At 42.0% G+C, this 27,925-nt stretch overlaps 2 protein-coding genes across 3 annotated transcripts; one reads left to right on the top strand and one right to left on the bottom strand.

Annotated features, from left to right (window-relative positions):
• Positions 1–768: 768 nt before the first annotated feature.
• Positions 769–16,122, bottom strand: LOC112558023 (prolyl 4-hydroxylase subunit alpha-3-like). Of its 2 annotated transcripts, none has more exons than XM_025228208.1 (14): positions 15,835–16,122; positions 7,766–8,160; positions 7,259–7,398; positions 5,128–5,450; positions 4,795–4,846; positions 4,440–4,573; positions 4,002–4,166; positions 3,455–3,519; positions 3,159–3,282; positions 2,766–2,819; positions 2,205–2,268; positions 1,819–1,887; positions 1,286–1,382; positions 769–922 (listed from the first exon to the last, which is right to left on the bottom strand). In XM_025228208.1, exons 2-11 carry the CDS (start codon positions 7,957–7,959, stop codon positions 2,260–2,262), a joined length of 1,260 nt encoding a protein of 419 aa, XP_025083993.1. In that variant the 5' UTR covers positions 7,960–8,160; positions 15,835–16,122; the 3' UTR covers positions 769–922; positions 1,286–1,382; positions 1,819–1,887; positions 2,205–2,259. The 2 variants fall into 2 exon arrangements, with proteins under 2 accessions (XP_025083993.1, XP_025083994.1); XM_025228209.1 differs by lacking the exon at positions 15,835–16,122 and adding an exon at positions 10,711–10,846.
• Positions 16,123–18,148: 2,026 nt separating this feature from the next.
• On the top strand, positions 18,149–27,885 carry LOC112558329 (perlucin-like protein). The gene is made up of 6 exons (XM_025228761.1): positions 18,149–18,374; positions 22,727–23,005; positions 23,479–23,661; positions 23,991–24,862; positions 25,864–25,939; positions 26,223–27,885. Exons 1-4 carry the CDS (start codon positions 18,293–18,295, stop codon positions 24,023–24,025), a joined length of 579 nt encoding a protein of 192 aa, XP_025084546.1. The 5' UTR covers positions 18,149–18,292; the 3' UTR covers positions 24,026–24,862; positions 25,864–25,939; positions 26,223–27,885.
• The last annotated feature ends 40 nt before the right edge of the window (positions 27,886–27,925 follow it).

The following is a 27,925-nucleotide window of genomic DNA, read 5'->3' as shown; positions in this document are numbered from 1 at the left end:
TACAAACATTCTGTTATCTCAGTCAAAAGATTCATCTTTCTAGATATACGAAAAATAATAATAATTAAAAAAGCCCACGGCGAACGAAGTCAGTTCGATACCCGTGTCGCGCAGCCTATTTACACACGTGCCCAGCTGTTGTACTGGCACGTGACGTCGTGTGGGGAAACAAGGGCGGTAAGTAGCGTCTAATGGGGAAGTAAAGCGGCAAATCACAGAAGATGGGAATTCCTCACGAAAACAACTGTACTCGAGAGAAGTGCGACATCTGTGTGTGTGTGTGTGCGCGCGCGCCTGTGCACGAGTTTGTGCGTGCGTGTCGATGGCCGAGGAATGAGAATTAACTGCGTATAATACTTAATAATCATGGATGCGTTTGGTATCACTGCTGAAAAAGAGTAGACCACAAATTTCATAGAATTATGTGGTGTGGGCTTGTTTCAAGGGAGCTAAGTCCAAAAATGTCACGCACATTGTTACAGGTTGTGTCCCTTGTATCGGCTCGCCGGCAAGACAGGTACAACGATAAGGCTCAAGTAGCGTGGATAGGTAGTGTGAAAAATAGCCTTATTAGACATATGAGAGACAGGAATTTCCAATGGGACCCGGGAATTTTTCATATTTTGGTATTAAATTTTCAGTTAACTTTGACAAAATTGTTAAATTAAATTTTCTGTACAAAATACAGAAAATGGAAAAATCTTAGTTTATCTCCATTTATCTTTCCTTTCTTTCACTGTCTTTAACATACAAACACGACACACAAAGTTTCTTCATCGTTTTTGCAGGATTTATTTTCTTCATATTTATTTTCTTCTTGGATATTTCATCAGATCCTCAACGTCGAAGTGTGTAGAGTTTTCGTGAAGACCACATGGCCTGCGGAATGTATTTCCGTATGTCCAGATCCACTTGTTAGCAACTGAAATCATCATCATCATCATCATCATCATCATCATCATCATCATCATCATCATCATCATCATCATCATCATTAATCATCAATCAATCAATGATCATCATCATCATCTAATGATAATCAGAGGAAGGAGAATGTAACAATTTTTGTAGAAACAGGATTCTATTCCTATTAACGATTTTCTTGGCGTTGGTCAATGTAGATTTGTAGAAAATAACCTATATGCTAGTAAAAATATGTAGTAAATTTAATGCTAGTAAAAAATATTAACCTTCCACTTATATTTATAATGTTGAAAATAAAGTGAAATAGTCACACGTTTTAACCAATCACCAAATACTTTTCTAGCAATTACAAACTACTTACTCCATTTATGTCCGATAAGAACCGGACATCCAGCGTGGAATGAAGATTTTTCTAGTTTCATTGCAGGGTTGAAGTTGTACCAGAACAATGCCATTCCCTGCACACATTATCACAACATGGAGGTCTGAATACTTCACTCAGTGTTTCCAATGCGAGCTTTCACTTAAGAACACTGGTAAAGATATAAAGACATATAAAGATAATTTCGCACTATACTAAACCTTTAACAACTTTTGTCACAGAGCAGGAACGTGGATCGTTGGCTTCTGTCTGATAATTTAGCTACAGACAAACAAGTGCTGATCAAATGGATCGCCTCAAGCTTTCTTTATTCAAAGCTACTGGCAATGAGTAACAGTCTTCAAGAAGCAAATAGCCTTTAAAAATGCCATTTAGAGCCACCATAACTTGAATTTTTATTTTATATTGTGTTGTATTATTTTGTTATTTTTATTTTTCCCTCTTATCATGTATTTTCATATTATTTTATTGTTTCTATTTAATATTATTTTACATTCTGTTGTGTAACTTACCTTTTGAGGTGCGACAGAAACACCTGCTCTTATGAAGGCTGTGTTACCGCCCTTTTCAACATCGCTCAGCTGGAAAGAAGAGTTACTCACACATAAACACGCACGAGAATACATTCCAAAAGAAGAAAGAAAGAGATGAAATCAGCAGGAAGAATGATTTTTTTAAAAAAAAAAGTGTTAGGACTGATATACACACGGGATGGAGAAAGAGACAAAGGGACATAATTAAATAAGTAAAGACTGGAGTCATCTATTCCTGCACACACAACCGACTGATGTACACCTGCTCTCGAACCTCCTTGCGCGGACACGCACACAAACATATGGGAAATAGAGAATCCACAGAGAGAGGAAGAATGCGAACTAAAGATGGAAATGCCACATACATAGATGAGGAAAGTAGCGATTCTATCCCCCGAAGAAGACAAAAGAATGCTGTCATTAGGCTTTCTGCAACAAACACTTTTTTGTAGACATGGAAAATCTAAGATTTTTCAGAAACAAATAAAGAGTTAATTATGGTTTATTCTTTTAAGTGTAAAATGGTGGTTTTGCAGACACGTGTAGGTGACCTCCCTTTGTTTAGTTTCATAAATATCTGTTTAAATACATTGTTACAAAGTTATAAAATCAGAAACTTTGTATGAGAGTTTTTGACAATACATTATAATCCATTAAAGCCAATGAAGGTATATATATATAAATTTTCCTGTGGTGTCCGATGTCCAGAGGCAAATACTATCAAAGAAACACAGTAGTGGCTCATCCTGGTAAAACACCGTAGATCCTTACTATAATAGACACAATTTCTTTATGTTTTTTTTTTCTTTATGTTTTAGTTGTCTAGGAAACGACTCCACACACACACCACACGCAAAATATCCGAGAGACCTAATATCTCACCTCCCTATGTAAGGTCATGTGACTACCATTAATTTTTTACTCACATTAAAGGGATCGATATGAGCGTCGTAGTGTCCACCAAGCCCATAGTTAACAACCTGAAAATATTTGCGCTGACTTTAAATCTCATTTCTAATTATGGACAAAAGCAAATAGTTTTCCTTAAATTGTCATTTTAATTGTCATACCCGTGTGCTTGTATGAATGACTCAAACGTACACGCCAAAGTACAGAATGCCTTTCTCCAATTCAAACAGGTTTCCTCAGATAAGCTTTGCATCAAATCAGAATTCCTATCATTTTATTTGTATTTCTTGACAAAGTTGTCTTGATGTACCGCTAAGATGCAAAACTTTTGAATGCCATTGTCTCATGCGGTTTTGAAAAGACTGAGCTTTACTGCTTCTGAAATCACCTAAAACTTCTGGAAAACTCACCTGAAAAGCTTCGGAAGAGCTCGGACCTTCAGGTAACCGTTGATCGACCTCCAGCCAGGTCGCGGCCTTGATCCTCAGCGAGATCCGGTTGGCGTCGTCTAAAGAGTGGTCATCTATCCATCCTCTGGCAAATACAAATAGTGAGTGGTCAATCGTACAAACGAGGACATGCGCTCCCGAAAAAAAGTTTTAGTCTAAGGAAAGAAAGGTGTGTTCTGCTGCATGACTACAAAATAGTCTACACAAGAAGCAATAGTAAAGAGTGTAAGAAAAGTGAGTATCCGTCAGTTACTCACAAGTCGCTTGTTCTTATAGGAGATATGATACCATCTTCCGCTTCTCCTACCCTCCCTCGTTTCATCTGAACAAAAAACATCAACAGGTACATTGTGAGAGGAACACGGTCGTGCGCCGGGAGGCAACTCTGGCAGACGTTAATGGATGACAGAACGTGTAATGTACAGTAGAGAACAGAAGACTACCAAGAAATAACAGGTAAACGATAAGCAAATGCTGGAGGCTTATACAGACACACAGTGATAGCAGACGATACCACAATAAAATACTTGTAATTCTGATTGTCTGCACGGGTGTTTATACTTGACATAATAATGTTTGCACTTAATTATAATAAAACATAGCTAGCAAAACATAAGGCGAAACTTCCCGCAATATCATCGAATATTTCATTCAGTACTGGGCAAGTTAGTAGTGACAGTATATTTCAATAGATAATCATCTTTTCAAGAAGTCTTAAATGCTGTGTGAAGGGGACAAGGAGTCGTTTTCTGACTCTAGTTTAACAGTCTGTCAGTGTGAGTTCTTAGAGAAATCTTTACTTACTCTCCCTCGTATATAGTTCTTTATTTGACTGATCTCGGTGTCGGACACGAAGTTATAGAAGAGGGAGGCGTATGGCGATGTGGACAGGATCTCCTCCTGGAAGCGCACATAGGGCAAGTAGAGAGACGGTTTGTATCGACACACGTGGTACGACCGCAGCTTGGCCTGCACACCAAGACAGAATGGAGTCAGCGACAGAGAAAGTACAAGAAAAGAGACACAAGCAAGACTCATAGTCCAAAGTGTTGACTACTCAATACAGTATATGTGTATGTACAGTATACTATTTGTATTGTTTTTTCCCGCTTGAAATAGGCCGATGGTCTACTCAATATAAATTTATAGTCAAATTCAAATATTTTTCTCACTCACTTATTATTATGTAATCCAAATATCTAATATCCAAATATTAATTAGCATACTAGACTAACTACAGACCACTCGGTGCGTTTGGCTCCACTGACACAGTTCCGACATAGTGTCGTGCCATGATGAACTGGTCAACCCGTAAGATTCAGTGTCGGAAACATTCAGTTCGACACCCAACTGAATGACATCTGAAGCCTCTGGATCTGCAAAAACAGTTTGACAGTCAGATATTCGTCGAGGGAGTGGTGGTGAGGGTAGTGGTGGTGGTAGGGAGATGGGTGTCGAGATGGGAGGCTTAGAACTGTTTGGTGAGAAATATACCTAGATTAATTATACCTATAATCAGGTCTTAGACACACACACACACAGACAGATATGACAACTGTGCCGAAGGCGAGCTAATGTCGATGGCCCTGGTACTGACTCAAAGCCAAGCTTTCCTCGTACGTCTGCCTGGCGTCCTCTGTCCGGTTCATCTGCAACGTACGGAACCAAGCAGAATCTAAGATAGTCGTAAATAATTGTGTCTAAAACAGCAAGGTAGCAAAATATATCATAAGATAAGGCTAATTACAAATGTTGCTCACGTGATTTATTAGAAGATACAACTTTATTTTGTTTTCGTATTATTTCTTTCCCCGCTTCCTGCTCTTTCTTACGTGTGTGTGTGTGTCTGCATGTGACCATCTGACATTTGACCCTCTGACCTGCTCTCACACCAGCACCTGTACCACATCCCACCTGTTTGTTTACTCACATAGAAGTAGGCCCTGCCCAGCAGCCCCAGTGTGTGGGCCAGTGTCTGTGGGCTGAGGGCCTCGTGGCGCTGCTTGTCGGCGGCCAGCTCCAGCCACGAGATGCTCTCCGCCAGATAGCCGTCCACGAACGCCTGCCGGCCCACCTCGAAGGCATCCGTCGGCCCCAGAGGTGGCCCCAGGTAGCCCAAGTAGTTGCCGCTGTAGATGTCGGGCACCTGCATTCTGTACAGGCGCTGCAGGCGCACTATGGCGGACATGGCTCCCTCGTAGTCCGCTCTGACAGGAAGACTGTCCTTCAGCTCCCTCAGCTTGTTGACAAAGGCTAGAGGTAGTCAGGGGTGAGAGGGTCAGCTTTGACTTTTGAAAGGCATTATAAATTAACTTTAACCTTTAGAATATTATCACATCACATCAACTCTCTCAGAGTTGAGTTTTTCAGGATTTTTCAGAAAAAAGAAACTTTTCTAAGTTTTTTTTTTATACCAAAAAGAATTTGTAATAAGATAAAATTGTTGTGTATTTATCGGATTCTCTTCACGAGTCTTTCTGTGTGCACTTGAAATAGCAACTCTTACGAAGAAACAGCAAGAGGGAACTACTGAGTGAGTTTTCAAAAATAAAGTTTGTTTCCTCGCTCTGTCCATCTATGGCATAATTAATGATTCTGCGTGTGTGAGGCCATTAGTCCCGAAGGTGTCTTTCGAAAACAGACAGAGAAAGGGAAATAGAGTAAATGTGCGGATAAGATTAGACAGGCAATAAAAAAAAACCGCTTTCTATTGTTACATTTAGCAAGCTAAGCTCATCAATTTAAGTGTGGCAGTGGACCATGATATTGTGACTCACTGGAAGACTATGACTGCCGCAGCATTTATAAGGCTAGATATCCACAATGTTGAGAGACAAAGCTTTGAACGCAAGGGGCCAAAAATGTTATTTGGGGAGGAAAAGTAAAGAACGAATTCTGTTGTGTTGCACTAGCGAAGTGAAGCCTCTTGATACCGGGATCATCCAGAATTTGGAACATCTATCGTACAAAGATTGTGCAGAAACTTGTGACCATGCTTGACCTCGGCTTGCATGATGTTTCGGACAAGAAAATTGGCATCTTCAGGGCTATGAACTTCGTGGCTGCATCATGGATTGCAATAAAGCCGTCAACTATCGCAAACTGTTTCGCCGAGGCTGGTTTCAGTTTTCAGCCAGGTGTACCGGATGTCGTGCATGACGGTGATGATGCTGACGTGGTGAACCTGAATGATGTTGTACGAAATGATTGCACGTTGAAGTAAATGTAATGGCGAACAATCAAAGAAAAGTTTGCTACACGTGAAGTGACTTTTCAGATATACAACCCGAAACGATTGAGCACTTTTAGTGACGACTGTGTCATAATTCGTCTGTGAAATGCAGGCGAATGGCTCAAAGCTTATTATGACTCACGTTCATATTTTGCAGTTACGACCGAGTAAAATATAATTTTTGCATGCAAACTTTAATGTCTCTGAATATTTAACTGCTTTCAGAGAGCGACAGACGCAACAGAGTCCTCCACTTCCCCTCCGGCAAGAATTAAAGATACGAAAGGCAGACAGGCAGGCAGGAAAATATGTGGATGTAAGAATGATGATGATGATGATGATGATGATGACGATGATAACGACGACGACGATGATGATGTATCTACTACGGACATGCGTGCTTGAAGTGCTGTGAGTGAGGTGTCCGAGAAGTGAGGAGGAGCAAAGGTGAAGCAAGTTAATATTCTATGCCAGCCTGTCAGTGTCTGCATGCAAATACATCCGATCTCTCTTTACAAAGGGATTGACCTATCGCTGGCTGACAAGTCCTGTGCATGTCAAGTTTCTGTCTCACCCTCCATTGCTCCCTAACTGACGTCTGCTTGATTGTGTGGCAGTCAGCGTGAAGGGGCGTACATCACGGTTAGCATTGGACAGGCAGTCTATTTTTAGCCTGTGTCGCCATGATGTGTCCGTGCTGCATGCGTGGCCCAGCACAACGAAGATGGCTTATGTATACTTGCGTGCACGTATGTATGTATTATTATTACAACATTACATGAAAGAAGATTAGGGAGAGAGTTGTGTTAGAAATAAATAATAAAAATACCTGGATTCCTCTCCAGAACGTTGGCCCAGTCTGTTGTGAAGAGCTTGATGAGGGCGTAAGCACCGTTTGGGTGTTCCGCGATGCTTTGTCTTTCCTCTACATTTGAAAGATGAAATGATTTTGATCTCGCCGACAAAAACCTGCGAATAGTGGCCATCAGAAAAAAAAACTTACAAAAACATACAATAAGTTTAGTGTGCAAATCATTTTGAAATACTTGGTCATACAAAGATTCTTCTTTGGATTAAATGTAGGACCTTTGAAACATCCTTAGAAAGCTTAGTTTATACAGGGTCCGTAGAAAAACAGCAACAGAATAAAAAAAATGTAGCCTGTGAGATATGAAAGAATTGTTTTATTTAATGCACCTTGTCTTCTATGCTTGCTGTTAGAGTTTGAGCGTTGACGGGTAATTATGCCATGACAAGCCAGTCATTGATAATGAACTCACAGCTGTGGTGTACAGTTGAAGAGAAAGCATGGACGACATGGGCAAGGACAACTTACGCGGATAAATCTCTCAGATTGTCGTATTCTTCAGAGATGTAGTCCTTCAGAACGCTGAGTAACGAGCCCTCCTGACTAGCGAGGTTCAGAATTTTGTCCGATGAAGTAACGACGTCAGCAGATGCTGGTGACGTCATGATCATTAGCATAATGAGAGGGAGACAACTCCAGCGGAACCGCAATCCGGTCCTCATGGTTGATTCTTCGTGAAGCTCAAAGATGGATGACACCGCGTTGCTCCGTGACTGTGTGAGACTAAACTTTGAGATGCTGATGGGAGGTGCGGATCCTGGTTCGTGTCTCAGTCTAGTTCTCCGTGTTTCTCAGATGATAACAGCAAGCGAGATAAGACAGGACTGTGCGCCTTTCCACGGCTTACTCTCTGGAATCCTTACCTGCAAACAGAAATCATTCTGAAATTTTTCTGAAATTACTAAAATGTTAGCAAGATGGACATAAAACTGTCTGTCGATGACTCTGTCCTTGCCGTCGCTTCTGGTCTGTCGCACACTCACAAGCACGCTCGCACTCAACATACACAACGTTCACTGGATCAACGGCGACGAGCAGCAACGCCATCAGATCTTCAGCGCACATACACGTGTTGACAACACAAACAAAAGGATTAATTAAATCAGAATAAATCAGAATAAATCATGCATGCGCACACGCAAAAGCAGTAAGACACAGACTCACTCCTACTAAGCCACCCGGTGTGCGAAAACATTCACACTAGCACACACACACACACACAAAACAAAAACAAAACAAACAAACAAAGAAAACAGGAATCTCTAAAAAGCCCGACTAATGTTAGCACAAACAGGGAAAATAACAAACTGATGGCACGGTCAAGATAGTCACCTGCAGTCGAGGCAATAAAACGTTAGTAGGATTGGTGTATGTTATTTCAGGTATTATTTTATGTTTATGTTCCCCATACTGCTGACTATACGTCCGACTGGATGGATAAGTAAAATAGTGTCTATACCACTGATGTGACAGACTGTCCGATCGTCACCCGACCTCAGTCATTGGACAGGTGTAAAGAACTCATGGGTGTGAATCGTGTTCCGGTTTAAAGCGTGTACAGGTGTAAAACATGCACAGATTTACAGGTGTCAAGTATGTAGGGTTTCCGGTCCATTGATCTCCATCTGAGACAGCGATCACGGTTTGTTTGACGGGGTGCAGCGCCCCTGCCCCTGGTTGTCACGGTGAGACTCAGGTCACCTTGTGCACGCAGGTGGGAGCGGACCTGTAAACACACTTCTCTACCTGTGGGCGTTGTGCACATTGCAAAGGTTACAGCTTATGGTCAAAGTGTATGTACACACTTGCACGCGCATGTCCGACTGAGAATGTCGCGCACGCGCACAGGCACACACGAGGACGGTCAAACACACGTAGAAAGGTGTACATGTATCAGACACCTACGTAGGTATATTTTAAAATTTTAGGATAGGAAACAATCTTAAATTTTTTTTTTAGTGGGGGTTGTCTTTCGTGTTAAATGTGTAAGTCACCTCCCCTACCACCGCCCCCACCATAACTTGACTTTCTCCTTTGTCTCCCTCCTCGATGGCTGCTGCCACTGTTTGTGTTGGGTTACTGGGGAGTAAAGTGTAAGACAGACACTGAACTTATCTCGGGGGCAGCTTTTTTTGTGAGAGAAATGCCCATCTCCTCTCTCTAGCTTCCTTAAACTCTCCAACACTCTCGGGGGTCAAAGGTCCTATTTCACAGCGGGGTCAACGCGGACGTCCGCTGCGTCACACCGGCATCCAACACCTCCGTCAGCGGTGCTGCAACCGCTGTGCTACCCGATAGTCCACCTTCTGTTGTTGTTGATAAATGATGATCATGCTAAACGTGCGTTCACTTCATTATGTTTTAAAGCTTGCATTGTAATAAAACTGACATTTGCAGCCAAGACAATTAAAATTTTGTCATAAAACTGAAGTTGAGGTGTAAGACACAGAATATTGAAAAGGGTTTTGTTCACTTCTTGAGATCGTTTTGTTGGAGTCTTTAAAGCAGGGTTAAACAAGGTTTTGTTAGTTTACATGAAGTTATCAAAGTGACACGTATAGTTAAGACTTACTAGCTTACATGGAATTATTTGTATTACGTGACACGTAGTTCTTACGTCGCTTTGACAACAAATAGTCGATGTGATTCATCTGCCCTAACAATGCCAAATAGTGACTGGGAATTCTCACTAAATAGTTTAACATGAATTTTAAGTCTATTAAGACTACAATCGCTAAAAGTTGCTAATCAAATGTGCGCCTGCCTCACGTAACACCAAAAAATATGCACGGAACTCTCATACTTGACATTGACAATTACTTTAGAGTTACTTTGGTAACATGAAATAGTTACATGATAATATACTGCTGTCTGTGTGTCTGTGTGTGTGTGTTTTGTAGGCCGCACTAACAACTCACTTAAAATTCGCTTAGTTAATAATGGGAAGCTTGCATAGAATTTTCTTACTTAGCACTAAATATATTTTATATAAAAGTTTCTGCTTTCATAAAAACAATAAATTGCATAAAAATCTCTTTCTTACGTATGACCAGATAGTTTACATGAAATTGTATAATTTATTACCAAATATATTAATACCATTCTGTGCTTCACGTAGTACTATATAATTTACGCGTAGTGTATTCTTTACTAGGAAATACCTAAAGTTTACATAAAATTATCTCCTTAACTAACATGAAATAGTGGACATTGAATTCTCTGAATACCTAACATCACAGAAGCATACAATGATTTTCTGCCTTTAGTAAAACTGGATAATTTCCATGAACTATTTTGTCTCCCGTAACACTGAATAGCTTATGCGGAATGCTCTACTTCATTCGGCAGTTAACAGTTCTCGGCACGACGTGACACTACGTGCGGTTTACGTGGCTTTGAGATAGTTACATCACCTTGTTACGATCGTCGGTCATGGCTGCTACGTCTGCTGTCCCTCCCCTCAGGCTCTAAACACGGGCGCTCATTATTCGACAGAAGAGATCCTCCAATCTGTGGTGTGAAGTTCGAGTCCAAGTCACGAGAAGCACGCGCTGGTCTCTCAGCCGTTGACGTAAAGTTTTCTTGCATCTTCAGGCGATGACAAAGCACACTTTATGATAATACATTACCCCCGGCCACAACGATGTGCTATAGACATCCCCCGAGGGCAGGAGGTCAGCACTTAACTTTCTGCTGATCAGGCGCGTTTCACAGGTGGACCAATCACAGGTGCCGACCCTGGTTTCACACGTGGGTTACTCCAGTGGCAACCAAACCTCACGTGGGTTATCCAGTTTTTGTTTTCGCTTGAGAACTAACTAGATGTTCCTGCTGTCAGGGACAGGACGATACAGTTTTAAGCAAATCCACGGGAAATGATTTGTCAGAGAAAAGGACATCTTGCTGGAGATTTACCGTTACAAACACTTTCCATTCTGTGGAAAGTTCACTGACTGGACAATGTTGAGAAATTTGTAATATTGTCAAATATCCCGTCACGCATAGCGGAACTGAAGACTGTCGACATTTCAAAAGAAAAATTGCAGGTGTGTGTGTGTGTGTGTTCGAGACCAAGAGACAAAGACTGTTGTACGTGTGCATAGGAGTGAGTGCCAAGGCTGTTAGATTAACACATGAGATTTTAGGTGGTTACTTTTTACTTTCTTCCCTTTCTTTCTGTCTGTCGCTTTCTGTCTATCATTCTCTTCCTCAGCCACACTGATGTACTGATGGTTGTAAGGTTTCAAACAGATAAGAGCGGCTGCTGGCTCTACTGTACATACCACACAGCTCAGGAGAGCAGTGGTTGTGATGAAGATGAAAGATGAAAGTTACAAGAACCATACCAATATCAATACCACTCTCTTGTCAACCAGAAACTACCATCACTAGCCACTATACCATCACTAGCCACTATACCATCACTAGCCACTATACCATCACTAGCCAGTAGCCACTATACCATCACTAGCCACTATACCATCACTAGCCACTATACCATCACTAGCCACTATACCATCACTAGCCACTATACCATCACTAGCCACTAGCCACTATACCATCACTAGCCACTAGCCACTATACCATCGCTAGCCACTATACCATCGCTAGCCAGTCCATGCAAGCGAACACGACAGCAGACTCATACGTTGTCGAGTTGAAAGGTCAAGAACATTAGAAATCAAATTCCGGACCTATTGCTAGCAATCACCGCTATGTTCTACAATATTTACATCAGGAGGACACTGACAAGTCCTGTCTCTGTTTATTTTAGCGAGAAGTAATCTCTGCTCTGGGTACCAACTCCATACTGGAAGAGGAAGATGGATGGGTTTCGTTGTTGTGGAGGAGAGTCGGGTGAGCTAGGTTGGTGGGGGATGGGGAGAGGAGGGAGAATATAGCTTATTCCTTCAGGCTGCTGGGGGAGATTGTCTCTCCTGTCACACTCTGTTGATGCCAGACAGCGGCTGATGTCACGCCAGGTCACATGACCCCCTTCCTTACAGTGGGGTAGGGAAAAAAAACCAAACGAGTCGTCACGCTTCACCGACAATCCTCGTCGTCGTCACGTGGGGAGGGGAGGAGGGCTTCAAAGAATATACAGTGGGGTGGGTGGGCCCACGAAGACAGCCGACAGCAAGCCGGCTACAGCCACGGATGTATATATATATACACTGTATGCTGTCACTGCGGGGAATATTCTTTCGATGTTTTAATGAGCAAGGCGGCAGCTGTTATGTACGAATAATTGCGAAATTTTATTGTGTTTTATTCTTGGCAAAGAGGGATGTCTTAATGTTCTAAATGCAATAGAGAGAGAGAGAGGAATACACACTGAGAGAGGGAGGAGGTAGCCGGCTTGTGTAGGGGAGAGGAGGGGATACAACGGGTCCACGACTGACTTTGTGTCGTGACCGTGTGCACGAGCACGTGCGGAAAGAAAGAGAAGAAAAATAAAATACTGATGATTTTATACTTGTGGGTTCTGCTGCACTTAAGTGTCCATACAGCGGCGGCGTTTGGGGGTGGCAAGTGGGGCGGCCGCCTCAGGCCCCGCTCTCGAAGGGGCCCCGCGCTTCAGCCCCGAGGGCATCTTTATGACATATTGCTCGCTGTGTTAAACAAGTTGTGACCAAACAATTGACGTTCAGTAAACACTTTTAAGTTCTCATTAAGCAAATTATTGAACCCATGTCTTAACTTTAAACCCGGCAATAATAACAAGCAGTTTATTAAATCAAATCAAATCAAATCAAATCAGACTTAATTGTCTGTCGAGGAGACCCCAAGACAGAAATTTTTCTTTTGCTCACAAGGGCAGGCATACATACTCATACAGACATTTAACGCACACATAATCACTACTATCTTTTCATCACCTGCAGGCAAACAACATTACAAATTGTCATCTATGTCATCTATTGGCCTGTGACAGAAATCCCTGTATTTCAGTAATTATTTAGATTGAGAGCTCGTCTTGTTTGTGCGAAAGAGAGGGCACATTCAACAAGATTACTCAACCGATTACTCAACGAGAAGAATAAAGAAGACGGAGTACATCTGTCTTGAAGTCGACCTCTGCTCACATGACAATGATGATGATGAGGATGACGATGCGCGTTCAAACACGTCACCACACCTACGCACCCTACACCCGACCTCTTGTGTTGACTGACCGCAAGCACTGCACCCTGTCCCAGAGTATAGGGCTGCACCCTGTTTCTGGGAGTTGCCCTCTCTCAGAGAATCATTGCACCTTGTCTCACAAAGCTTTCGCGTGTATATCGGACACAGAATGGACGGCATTGCTAGATAAAGCTTAGAGACGAGTAGTCTACACTTGAGTAAGTTACCGCCCTCGCAAATGTGAAGTCTTTCTGAAAAGAGTGAAGATTTAGTTGTTGGAAGGACAGGGAACAACTCTTTCTCACATACGAGGATTAGAGAGAAGATTGGACAGAGGGAGACTTTGGAGAGAGTCGGTCCTCCATACTTGGATGACATTTTGTCCTTCCTTTATTTCTCATTCTGTCTTTCTGTCTGTCTTTCCTTCGTTTATCATTCTTGATGTCTAGCTTCTATTACCTTTCCTTGTTACTCACATTTGTGCACGAGAGAGAGAGAGGAGCACCAGAGAAGTGTGAGAGAGAAAGAGAAGAAAGAGTAAGTGAGCGAGAGAGAGAGAGAAGTTTGCATGATGTCCTCCAAAGGTAAACTTACGGGGACGTGGCATTAAGAAGACACACATAAAGCAGTCTGTCGCGTTTCTCAATTAGTTCCCGCATTTTTGCAGAGGCACTGGCTTTGAGCCCTGGGTACACGGGTGCAAACATCAGGTACCAACGTGTCTCTAAACACCTGGCACGAAAAGGGTGCGGCGACCACAACGATGACGACAAAGACAACGAAAGACTTGACAGAGGCGATGAAAGAAATAATGGCAGTGCACACGCAGTAAGATAAGGAAAACGATGAAAAAGATGATAGGTTCACGTGATGTGTCGATGACTTTAGCACATCGTCGGATTAAAAACGTGGGACTCGCCCGCACAACGGTACATGATACCTGCCCTAAGAAATTAAATGGAATCAAAATACTGGACAGGGAGATTAAAATGTCTCTGGATCGAAACCTGTCAGAGAGCGCCATTTTTATTGCGTGGATATAATGTTTCATTAGCGGTATCCCGAGACTTAACTTTAAAGCTTCGTGTTGGGTGGTTTGAGATGTGACATGAACACCAATGAATCCCAGGTAGGGAGAAATGCCCCGGCAATTGTCAAAAAGCTAAGCGACTGTCAGAATGAGCAATAAATCGCAACTGGAAGTCGAGGCTGGCAACGTGTGCGGATAAATTCAAACCTAAAAGATAGCATCAGTACAAAATTATTGTCTACCCGAAATGTTGTATGCAGCAGTTGATTAAAACATCAAACAGGAGGAAGACTGGGTGGCCAACGTGAAGAAGTGGACCAGCTGTCCATTGGAGGACTTGCTCAGGCTGTTCCCGAGCTGGGTTTAGATACCATTGCTCTAACCACCCGGATACCTGCTTTTCCTGCGTGCGTACCCGTAGAAAGGCTGTAGAGAGGCTACAGACATTTTGTTGCCTCCTTCTACACCTGTAAATGCTACCATAGTGCTTGATCATCTTGCTGTCTTCACGTGTGTTGAATGTGTGTGCGATTAATGACAGTTTCCTATGTCTCCAGTTTGGTTGTGAAAAAAAGGTGGGATGCATGACACATGACAGATTCAAAGGTTACTGGTAGCTAGGTCAGCTTTGTTTAGGAAGAGGCAGTCACATCCACGAGGTACACAAGCCAAGAAGGTGAAGAAAAAAAAAATGGGAGAAAACTCGATTCAGCGCAACAGACAAGGCCCCGTGTGTTTCTTCTTTAACTTGACTTACCGTCCTCCTGTCTTCCTGTCTTCATAGAAATGGGAAAGCACTCAGTAAAAGATGGACAAACATACTAATTGACATTGTGGCCTCCTCTTTGACCGGTAGGACAATTTATACTTAAACTGTGAATTAATGAAAGTATCGTGAATACTGTTGGATATCTTTGCTTTATCATTTCTAATATTCAGCGTTCACAAAGTATTTCTTCCTGTCTCGCCAGTAGAATTGAGATGTATGTTGTGGTTCGCGGGGACGGAACCATGGGTAGGCGCATGCCAGAAAACAGACTGGAAGACAAGACGAACAGAAACCACGACACAAGAGCAGAAAGGGCAGTAAGGACACTTGCAGCATGACAAACAGAACATCAAAGACATTAAAACAGCAAGAGCAGAAAGGAAACAAAGGACAAAAGACCAGCAGGGACCACACGGATAAAAAAACAAACAAAAATGGATTTCCGAGGTAATAAGAATAGTCAGGACACCAAGGATAACAAGTATATCACAACACCAAGAATAATGAGTCAACAAGGGTAATAGGTTTATCAAAGACACCAAGGAGGATAATAATAAAAAGGTAATAAGAACAACAACAGTAAAGACAGCGACAACAACAAGGTCTGTGTACCTCATCTCCACGTGGATCCTCCGAATGTCCGCGTGTGCAGCCTCCGCGCGTGCAGGTCTCGGCGGCGAATGATGCGACAGTTGGCGGTACAGTGGCGACACCTAGTGGCGTGCGTCGTGCGGCTGGTGACGTTGAAGGACGTGAAGGTGGCACACGGGAGAAAAATGACCACACACCGCATTGCAAGATTTTTCACTCCACCTACCTGCGAGGGTGTAATGGACTGGATGTGGGCCCTGCGCGCAATGGATACTTTTGCTAGCACACACTCACCTAGCATTCGCCCACACGCAATTACAACACGTTCAATAACGATCTTAGTAATAATTAAAAGAGTGTAATTAAACAATACATGAACACACATATATATATATATATGTCATACATTAACCTACTACATTAATCCTGAAACTTATCTCTCGGGTGTTGTTCTCCTGGTGATAATCCCACGGTGCACAAGTTCAACAAAGTTAGAGTTCACAAATTCCAATGTTTACAAGTTCACCAGTTCATCAGTTAGTGTTCACACTTCCCTAATAATTCCAATACATGAAACAATACATGAACACACATATATATATATATGTCATACATTAAGCTACTACATTAATCCTGAAACTTATCTCTCGGGTGTTGTCCTCCTGGTGATAATCCCACGGTGCACAAGTTCACAAATTCCAATGTTTACAAGTTCACCAGTTCATCAGTTAGTGTTCACACTTCCCTAATAATTCCACTGTTGACAAGTTCGTCAGTAAAGTTCACGATTTACTAATAATTCCAAGTCCCGCGGACCCTTTTACGTCCTGGTTAAGACGGACCTTCTGTCGGCCACTCACTAGCCAGCCGCCAGAAAAAAGTGAAGTTTCTACCTGTGTACCAGACTTGGTTTGTTTCTTTCTTCCGATCACCTTGGACATGTACAATACAAAGGTCTAGAGACATTACATTACATTTACATTTACATTACATTTAGGCGTTGGTCGCCTCGTGCGACACCCTTGTTATTAACTGGACTATTTATATCCCGCGGCCGTGCGTGAATGGCGGCGTTAAGATGTTTCACCGCCGTCGACTGGCCACCGGTGCTGAATGGGACAGCGAGACGACTGCCACGTCAGCCATGCCCGATGTGGCAACAGTTTGACTAGTTCGCGGTTGGTTTTCCCTACCCTGATTGCTTTACTCAAAACTTTACCCTAACAAAGTAATTAAACACACTAAACACACTAAAAGTATCAAAAAGATTTTCTACAGAGGGTGTACCCGATGTCCAGCTTCTGCAGGCACTAACTGTTGTTTATTTATTATTTTATTAATGTGTTAGAAATGCACCTTACTCAGCATCCTTGCTCTGCACTGGTCCTGCAGATCATGACATTAAATGACATTTTCCCGTTTATCTTTCAAAGGCATCTATCGCCGCGCCATGTAACACCTCATTGTAACTGCAGTAACCTTACAGATTCGTGCTCATTGACAGAACATTGATCATTGATCAGAAAGGGTGATCCTCTTTATGTCATCACAGGTGAACGAAGAAAATTTGTAATGCAAGGACATAACGTTCAGAAACGATCGCATCTGCAGCTGTGTAATCTCTGCTTGCACCTTGTGACACTTGAAGTGTGTCGAGATTGCGGATGTCATACACTTCGACTGACTACCATTTAAAATCATAGACATCCACGCTTGAACGCACACAGACACTGAGGTAAAAAATCGCAGAGCCTAAGGTCGGTCTGTTTCAGCAGTCATTAGAGGCCTCTCATCTTCAGTCGAGGGAGTAGTGCCAGTACTTGGACCGGAACTGACGAGGGCTTAATGATCTGTTCCTCAAAACGCTGACGTCATGTTGTGCTGTGTACTGTAACCTGTCGTCTCCCGCTGACGTGAATGGCTACGAACACCGTTACACACCGTTATTATACCTACTTGATAAAAGGCCACACACAACAAGGACTGCACTGATGTATGATTAATCAGACCAAGCAAGCAAGCAAGCAGCCAGCCAGCCAGCCAGCAAGCAAGCAAGCAAGCCAACCAACCAACCAATGACTGTATGACAGCAGCCATTGCTGACTTCTGGTGATAATTTGTCCATTCCCTTATCTGGAAGCTCTTTACCATTTCAAAAAATAAACTGCAGCACATGATACATATGGTGCGGGACTTCAAGTATCTCATTCTAAGTCACGTGACCATAGGATTAGCATACGTGATGGTGCTTATCTGGACTCACGTTAGGAGCGTCCGTTAGGGTCAATCACCTGTTGCAAAATCACCGCTGATGAAAAATCCCAGTTTTTTTTTTTTGAAGGGTACAATAGGACTTACAATCGCCCCGACCGATAAAATGCTCTTGAGCTGCTACTGAGCTTTATTCCGTGAGTCCAGTCCAGTCGTACACTGCTCAAGTGGAGGCTTCAACACCTTTGTGTTCTGTTGCTTGTTGGTGATGCGGATGAAACGTCAAGGACCTATAGGGACAAGGGTATGGTACCTGGCCATCAATGTCATCATTCTACATCTTCTTCAAGGTAATACCACCATTGTGTGTGTATATGTACTTGAATGTATGTATACATATGTATTTATGTGTATGTCAGCTCGCGCACAGACCAAAAAAATAAGGATGTCAGAAAATCACAGGTACAGTTCCGTCAGCAGCAAGAGCATTTGTATGCTGACTATATAAAATATTCTGAGACAGATTTAATAAGACCTGACAGGATATATTATCCAAATAAATGAGACCCAATGGAATAAAGTTAGAAAGAAAAAATGATCCGAGATCACATAATATCGACGAAAATAAGAAGCAAGAGACTCAGTGTTCAAGAAAAGCGCACTGGACTTTGCGTGTAATAATTTAATACTTATTGCAGTGTAGTGGATGCGAGTTTGAACCCCTATGTACAGCTTAATTTGAAAAGGAAAGTCATATTTAAAATACTGTTTTGCAAGCACGTCATGCCATCTTCGTTTCTTACAAGATGACTTCTATCTTGCTTGAATTTTTATATCAGGTATTGAAGTACCCGAGGACACGCTTTCTTAAAAGCTTAAAACTAAAACAAACAAACAAACAAACAACAAACAAACAAACAAACAAACAAACAAACACAAACGAATTTAATAAATGATTTTCGTTACTAATAAATAAAATTAACTTACCAAACAATGTATTCAAGATTATTGTCTTCCCATCAATTGACCTATAATATAAACATATATAGCTTATCAAGGTAGATATCTTTCTTCTCGAGGCTGAGAACACGATTGTGAAATGATAGCCGTTCAGGTCTGAACACGACATACAGCACTTCCCTCACACCTGTTATCTATTATTTTCTCAGCCTCACATCGTGCAAACTCAATATGACAGTCATCATTTCTCTGTGTAGGTATGACCTTTTATTTTTAAAAAGTAAAATAAGAAAAAATGCTTATATCGGAGCCCTAAAGGGTCACTTACTGATCTCACTTACCAACTCACCCTCACACGCTCTATCTATCCTACCAATTTTCAAACCTAATTACCTTCTTTCAGACTATTTTTCACAGTTGATTATTGACATTTGCCAAAACTGTAGTGAAACCGTGTACCCCTCCCATCCAAAAAACAAACAAACAAACAAACAAACAAACAAACAAACAAACAAAAGCATTCATTTCAGTTCAGTGTAGTTATGCCGAGCAGGGCGGTTTGTGATACGCGTGCATGTGATTGCTTCTTTAAAATGGTAGTCACGATGGACAAGTACACTTCACAACACCGATATACTTGATATGGCATCAGAAACAACTCTCTGAAGTCCATTCTTCACTGATAAAAACTAGATGACAAGGACAGATGTTTCCTAGGCGACAATGAAACTTAGTGATTTTCTTGCTTTCCTTATTCTTTCTTTCCTTTCAGCCACTAGCCTCTAGGTATACGATATAAATGGTGCATGATGGGAAAGAAAGTTCGCTGTTCAAATGATCAAGAGATAAAGAACATGTTTGTCCCTCTGACACCCCACACTGCAGTCCTACAGCCGCTCCCTACCGCTAAAGCAGATGTTTCATATTTTCATTGGCATAGCATAGGGTGCATAACAGGCAAAGTTGAAAGCAGGTGTACAGGTATTTAGGGAAATATGCATGAGATGTTCATGCATGAGGTATAAGCAGCAACCTTGATAAATGTTTCATACCAGAAGATATCATAGACACCTATCTTTTAAATTCACCTCCAGGCAACATTTTACGACGAGGTATATTTCATCTGTATAGAAAGGCGTTTACATGAAAATTTTGCAGAATTTTTACTGATTGTTTCTCATTGGTACTGAGTTCTACATTTTTTTAATTGTCTAAGTAGTCAGAAAAATATAGAAAAATTTTCTTGCCTGCTTCTACACCTGTAAATGCTACCATAGTGCTTGATCATCTTGGTATATTTACATGTGTTGAATGTGTGTGGGATTAATAACAGTTTCCTATGTCTTCAGTTTGGTAGTGAAAGACAAAAAAAAAAAAAAAAAAAAAAAAGGTGGGATGCATGACACATGATAAATTCATAGGTTACTGGTAGCTAGGTCAGCTTCGTGTGTTTAGGAAAGCATCTCATAAGAGGCAGTCACATCCAACTTTTTTGTATATATACATTTTTTATATATTTTTCTGAATTCTTAGACAATTAAAAAAAATTTAGAACTCAATACCAATGAGGAACAATCAGTGATAGCGGTCGTGTTGTCTAAAAATGGGTACAGTGGAACCTCGGTTAACGAACATAATCCGTTCTGGAAAGTTGTTCGTTATCCGAAATGTTCGTTATCCGAAACAGTTTTTCCCATAAGAAATAAAGGAAATAGGTTTAATTGGTTCCCAGCCCCTAATGACTCGCTATGTACAACTCTGACGTCTGTGCGAGTGGCCTTGACCTGTGCATGCTGATGTTTGTGGGTGTATATCTTGAGAATGGAAAGGGTGGATTACTTTGAATTCGGCAAGTCTTATCTTGAACCTATCATTATCTGGTATCATTAGACATTATTCCATCATTAGTTTTTACTTGCATGTAAATCTTTCAAAGTTAACGTACAAACAAATAACTGAAGAATTTACAGAAGATCTTCGTAAGGATGTTTTCTAAATCTTAAAAAATTAAAGTCTTTTTACGGGTAAGACTTTCCGACTCCGGTAGCCTCTGTGTTTATTTTCTTCTGTCTGTGAATATTTTTACTGTTTATGTTATTTGCGTCGCCATGATATACTTTAATGTGAAATCTGTATGAAAGACCACTACAGTCATTCAAACGTTAAACAGCGCTCCGCCTATGAAATATTTCTCAACGTGCAAGAGACATAAATTGAACCTGCAATGCCAACAACTATACTGAAATCATTAAATTCCACACACTCCTCTATATCAACATCATTAAATGCCACACATCATTAAATGACAGTTTTCTATGCAGCAAGAAAGCTTTGTGACTCCTTTTAAAACGAAAATAAAATCCCTCAAGTAGAATTTGACAGAAGGTAAACTCTGCTCCATAACGACAGGTGTTATTGGTCTCGGCCATCTCACACACAAAGAAACCCTCCATGCTTATCATCACTTGCAAGGCAACAGGCGGTCAAAATGTGTTGCTGGGTGCACGAAACGTATCCTCCTCCTCATCATCATCATCATGTAGACGAGGTCACTTCTCGATTGTTCCTTCTCCCGAAAATTCAAGGGTCCCATAAAGTTTACCGAGATAGACTTCGTAAGCAGGGTTCTATCTGTATTACTTTCTTATTTTTCTTGCTGTTGGCTGTCCGAACTCTTGCTCAAATTCCAGCTATCCCAGATACATGCATATACAAAATAGTATATGAACTTCATACAGTAGTACATCAGTATATATTGTAAAACACAAGGTGTATACACATGAATAGAAGTATGTGTACTACATACACACAGCAGTACACTAGTGTGTTTATATATAATAGTCTATTAGTACCCATACATAATCATTAATAAATATATTGTAGTACATTAGTACACACATGGTAATTAATCCATATACAGTAGTACATTAGGGCATATACATGGTAGTGCTGAGTTGTAGTACTTACAGATGGAATATGTGTTGCACATGTATAGTCATAGTTGTCGTACATACATGAATGCAGTGTATGTGTGTGTGTGTGAGAACAGTTATAATACAACATAAATGGAGTTAAATAAACATAAAAACAATAACGAAAGCATTTAAACATAAGAACACTTGTCGTTTTGACGGCGTGGGTGGATGGAGGTATGGGGAGGAAGGGATGGAATTACTGCTTTGATTCCCCTTCCATGAGCACGTGACATTGTAAAAACGGGGGTGACATCAATTTTCTGTAGCTTTGAGGTTGAAGGAAAAAACTTGTCCAGTGTCTGTTCCTTCTGTCTTTTTTGTAACACTCTTGGGTAATACGACATCACATTATCATTGAACATGTTTAGGCTCCTATTGCCTATTGCACTGTTAGGGAAAGACTTTTCTACAGACTTTTCTTTGGAGCCATGATTGAGGATTATCTTATTAAAATAAAGCACAACAATCACTAAATAAGAAGGAGGCGCACAGATAAGGAACGACTGATCGTAACTGTGTCTCGAGCGCGAATGATGACATGCTGGTCGGTCACGTGGGGTTCACGTGGCTGTTCGTTATCCGAAATTTTGTTCGCTATCCGAGACAAACTTTTAACGAAATTTTTGTTCGTTAACCGAAATATTCGCTATCCGAGGCGTTCGCTAACCGAGGTTCCTCTGTAATGTGTAGCCTCTCAGGGAACGCACCAGAAACACTCTCAGTTCTATAGTTTCAGAGAAAAAAAAAATGACGGATTGTTATTGCAGGATCCGTGTCAGAAGCAGGATGTCCTTCTAACGTTGGAACCCAGAGACCAACAAAACAGAGGAACGGAGTATGCTACGTGTTCTATCAGGCTGCCAAAACCTGGGACCAAGCTCGCAACGCTTGCCATGGCAAGGGAGGCAACCTCGTTATCATCCCCGACAGACCGACGCAAGACTTCCTGGTAGCCTCCCTTCGTTCGCTACGCTGGCCGCGACCTGGTGTGTGGATAGGAGCGACTGATCGCGATGAGGAAGGACAGTGGATCTGGCAGGGGACAAGTGAGTGCGGCGTTGAGTATCTGAGGTTACAGTAAGGGTCTATGAAAAATGGAATATGTCTAGCAAAACTGAGCTGGTATGAGACATTGTTTCAGTGAATTCTTCAAGCTTTATGCGTTTCCTTTCTCAGCTATAATTTTCTTCTGTCCCAAGATCCCTCATATATGAGCCATTTCCAGCACACTAAGCTTCATGTACAAGTGCTTACTGTGTAAACCAGAAGGTCTGTGATTTGATGCCTGCTTGAACCTGTGGCTGTATTATCTCCCACCGCCCACCCAACAGCTGTTTGGGTACCTGGATTATTAGGAGACGTTAAGTTGGTGCAATGAGAAAACTGGACTCCGCCATCCCACATGTACCGTAGACTAGTTGAATCTAGTGTTCACTGTTCCTAGGGCGACTAGAGTCGTGACCTTTACCTTCATACAACCTAGATGATCTTCTCATAATGACTAGCTGGCCACTTTCAGGTGTGCGGCTGAGCTACCAAAACTGGGCACCAAATCAAATTCGCCAGCCGCCTGCAGGTAGGTCTGGTTCGAAGGAGACGGAATCCAACGACAGGGAGGACTGCGCCCAAATCCGGATAGTGGACACCGGCCGCTGGCACGACTTCCCTTGCAATGTGTCATCATCGTACATTTGTCAGTTTGGTAAGTCGGACGTTTTCGTGAGTCATGTCTGTACAACTGTATATTATACGTCTTCCGTTCGTCAGTTTTTCGGTGCATGTTTATTGTACATCTGCTGCCTTTTCGCCTTGTTTTTTTTTTTCTCTATTTCTCCTTTTGTGAGAATTAGCGTCCACACTTTCTCTCACTAGCTCATCGTTTTATCCTCATTAATCGTGATTGTACCAAAAGAAAGGATATTATGCTTTCTACGAAAACACGTTTTTATTAATATTTATTACCCACCCATCCATACATTCACCATTTTACTCTTTTAAATAAATTTGCCTAACTCCTGATCTATCTATCAGGTTCTGTCTCGAGACCACGACCACGAGACAAGTGAGAACTACACATGCAACTAGGGTTACCACACAGCGCACGCACACAAGAACAGTGACGTCAACTGCAAAGGTTCCTCCCACTTATCCCTCCACGACTGTTAGATCGGCCACTACGTCCAAACGTACCTCGACGACTGTAAAAGCAGGCTCTACATCCAAACGTACTTCGGCGATCCCGGCAACAACCTCCCGCCACTCAGTAACAACCCGAAATAAGAATCCTTTCGCACAGACCTCTAAGACCCCAATAACAGTCCGACCTCACACAGTTTCGTCCAAAACCCGAACCCAAACTTTCACCTCTTCACCTTCAACACCAAGTCCAGCAAAAATTGTTCACAACACTTCATTGTTGACCACAGCGACCGTCAGGTACAAACTTTCAACAACGACCCCCAGAACATCATTTGCGTCGAAATCTAGGCCGTCATCAGGCAGCCCATCGTCAAGCTTGCACCCCAGGCTTGCAGGCACCAGTCCAAGGAGTTCTGTGAGAATCGCCACCAGGTCTAGTTTCACGAGCTCAAAATTTGCTGTTAGAACAGCTTCCACATCCAAGGCGGCCTCCTTACGCGCAGTGTCGGCTACCAAGGCAACCAGTCACAGGACTGCACCGTCAGCCCGTACCGTTACTGGAAAGCCGGTATTCACGTTAACCCCAGCACGAACCCCAGCATCTTCCTCAACCTCGCATTCAGCACCATCCAGGACAACGACCGCTCATTACATTCCAAGGAGGACAGCAAGACCACCAGCAGTGCCTCACAACAACCACCTGTACACTACGCGCTCCACCCTTCACCGGGGTGAAGCTCTCTCCAAAGAATGGAACAGCCCAGGTGAGTTCCAGGTAGAATATCACGGCTTACTAGCTCAGTATCGTGACAGTTCGGAGAAGATGGAGGGTTGATATAAAGTCGGAAAACTGTGAAAGTCGGCTGTTGCGAGAAGGTGCAAGGTGAAAGGAGTAGATAAAGGGGAAGAGAGAGAGAGCAACAATGCCAATTCTTTATTAACGAGAGGTGAAGTAAGTAAGTAAAAGGTGCTGCTCAGGAGTTCAGCAAACTTGATTTAAAAGGTCTTTCTAGAATTTCATGAAAATTTCGCGAAGAGGTGAAGTCATTTCAGTTTTAGCAGAACGGCTTTGATTGCTCGCCGCTGAACAGTTGCTAGAGGTTTGATGGAAGCTCTAGTAGCGGAGACCCAGAGGGTGGAGGTAGTCAATGATTGTCTGAATGTGGGTAGCATAGAAGACTTTTCTTGTGTGAGGGTCTAGGAAATTTTAATTCTTGACAGTTGATAGACTTTCTTGGAGATGCTTTTGCTTGTTATTGATGTGTTGGGACCACGATAAGTTATTGTCGATGGTAACACCCATGAGTTTGTGATACTGTACTTTCATTACTGATTGAGCGCCGATATGAATACTTGGAAATAGTGTGGCTAGGCTTTGTCTTTTCTGTCTGGTTGTTGGAAGCATGACTTCAGTTTTCTTGAGGTTGTTTGACATGTGGTTTGAATAGGACCAAGCCTGAAGCTGAGCAAAGTCACGGGTTTTAGGATATGTACGAGACCTTCGGAGCATCGACTATCATAAACCCTTTAAGCTACTGCAAATCCAGCAAGCTACTGTGCATCATACCATCGTGATTAAATTATATAAACGTGTTTCAAACGTGTCATCTCATAGCTTTTATGGCCTTTAACACAGCGGAGATTTAAAAACATTGTTTTTTTCTTTTTTGACTCACTTCTATTTACTCGCATCGTTCATATTTATATATGCTGAGCACGTGACAAGCAGGCGTTGCTACATAACGTGTGTTAATGTTCTGAACAGGAACCGTCGCTGGCATCGTCTTGGGGTCTCTCTTTGGTGTCGTCGTTATCGCTGCTGCTGTCTACTTCATCTGGAGGTAAGTTGCGTCTAATGGCGAGAGATGAATCACACAAGCTCTTCAAATGGAGAGAAGACTAAATGGGTAGAAAGAAATAAAAGAAAGGCCAAGTAAAAACAAATAAATCAAAAGGTCATCAATGTGCATTTAACTTTGAACTTACAAATTGCTTAGAGTTCATAAAGATTATGACGAAGAAGAAGAAGATGATGATTGGATGATGATGATGATGATGATGATGATGATGATGATGATAATGATAATGAAAGCAGCGCTGACTCCAAGCATTTGTCTTTTTCAGTAAATGGACGAGCCCCAAACTACTCTTCCCCGATCAGGACGTGGCGTTTGAGAACTATTCCTTCGGGTCCTCTATCTTATTGAAGACTGACACCCACTCTTCCTCTTTTTCCTAAAGCGCTTGCGGGGGAACTGGAGGGAGGGGGAGGGGTAGTTCTCGCTGGAGATTCAGGTGCGACTCCTGTACATGTTCTGTAAGAAGACTGGTTGTTGAAGTCTACGCACACCGGATCACCGTGAGGCCGTGGAGGGTTATGTGAAGTTCATGCCGACACCTCAGACTCCGTTGATTGATTTGTCAACCTTTACCAAATGACAAAATTAGTATAAATTATACAGAAAAGAAAGGTATTAAAAAGTTCTTTTCCCGGCATCCCATCCAGAACCCTTTGTTCGTCATGTGACCAGCGGACGCGGTCTACACGTCACCGGCTGACAATTTTATTAGTCCACAAGGGCAGTTATAGCTGTTATCTATGATGGAATAGCGCAGTGGAACTCCCTTCCCACAATAGTCTTTTAAAAATGCATTAACAACACAGCTTTTCTCTCCTAACTACTCCTAATCGCAATTCTTATTTCTACCTCACCTTTTTCTTAATCCCTTGATTAGTCTGTCCTGTCGATATCCTATTGTTACCTTTCAGCTATTTCTCTTTATTTTGTTGCTTCGTCTCTTTGCTATCTCTTGTACTTCATCGTCACCATTGTCCATCTCTCCGTTCCTACGTGTAACCTGAATAAGTCCTGAGTTCAGATCTCGTTTCGGACACAGTTTTTTCTCTGAATGTGGCACCTTGCTGCTTTGCCGTGTAGTTGTAGTTGCTGGCTTGGCGTTAAACACCAATTCCACCTTCACACCCTTCGTGTACTGCATATTGACCTCGTCTTCGTGTCGCGAGATGAGTGCACAAAATTATAATTACCACAGTTATGGTGAAAAGAGATAAACGGACAAGAAGAAATTTAACATAATTACGCGAAGAAGGAACTCGATCAATTATACTGACAGGGGCATCATGACAAAATAGCAGAAAACAGTAGTTCTAGGCCATTTCGAACATCCCTCCAAACATTTATTTCTTTTCTATAGTTGTGTTTGATAGAGGTTGAAAAAAGAAGCCATGCTCAACACCCCTAAAACACTTTTAGCCATTGCTTCCTAATTACAACCTACCGTCTCTCACGCACGTGATGCCGCGCCCGAACACCTACGAACGTGCACTCTTTTTAATCACTTAACCACATTCAGCAAGGAGCGCATTAATAAATTAAAAAGCGATAAACTCACAGACGGTTTCGCTTACTACACCGCGGCCACATGTTGCCCGGTCGTTGACTTGCAGATTTTCAGAACAAAAGAGCGGATTCAGGGGAGACAAACGCTTCTGTCAGGTGTGTGTGTGGCTCTCTTCAGTTGCCAAGGTCCTTCTCGTGGTCAAAAGAAGTCGATAGTAAAGTTAAAAGAAGAAGAAAAGCCGCCTGATCGAATTATCCACAAGTGTTGCGGCACGACACCCAAGTATTGTAGCCGTGCAACACCTTAGCAACAGGTTGGCGTGGGGATTAGAATGATTAGCGAGAGTAGAGGCGAATTAAAAGTGAATGAATCAAGAAATGAAAGATAAAGGGCTGTAATCAAATAAAGTTCAGTAAAAATCGAAGTATCGGCTTCTGATTGATGTGCATTTTCAGACTCGCGAA

This window comes from Pomacea canaliculata, linkage group LG2 (assembly GCF_003073045.1).
Source record: "Pomacea canaliculata isolate SZHN2017 linkage group LG2, ASM307304v1, whole genome shotgun sequence".
Lineage (NCBI taxonomy): Eukaryota > Metazoa > Mollusca > Gastropoda > Architaenioglossa > Ampullariidae > Pomacea > Pomacea canaliculata.
Note: the sequence above shows the minus strand (reverse complement) of the source record. Positions and strands in the feature narration are given on the sequence as shown.

What these genes read in the sequence shown, in the direction of transcription:
- LOC112558023 (XM_025228208.1), bottom strand. Translation starts at nt 7,959, where the DNA reads ATGAGGACCGGATTGCGGTTCCGCTGGAGTTGTCTCCCTCTCATTATG. An exon ending in AATCTGAGAGATTTATCCGC is followed by an intron (nt 7,399 to 7,765) that starts GTAAGTTGTCCT and finishes CACTATTCGCAG; the next exon opens with GTTTTTGTCGGCGAGATCAA. An exon ending in TGGGCAGGGCCTACTTCTAT is followed by an intron (nt 4,847 to 5,127) that starts GTGAGTAAACAA and finishes CGTACGTTGCAG; the next exon opens with ATGAACCGGACAGAGGACGC.
- LOC112558329 (XM_025228761.1), top strand. Translation starts at nt 18,293, where the DNA reads ATGCGGATGAAACGTCAAGGACCTATAGGGACAAGGGTATGGTACCTG. An exon ending in CATTCTACATCTTCTTCAAG is followed by an intron (nt 18,375 to 22,726) that starts GTAATACCACCA and finishes TTGTTATTGCAG; the next exon opens with GATCCGTGTCAGAAGCAGGA. An exon ending in GTGGATCTGGCAGGGGACAA is followed by an intron (nt 23,006 to 23,478) that starts GTGAGTGCGGCG and finishes GGCCACTTTCAG; the next exon opens with GTGTGCGGCTGAGCTACCAA.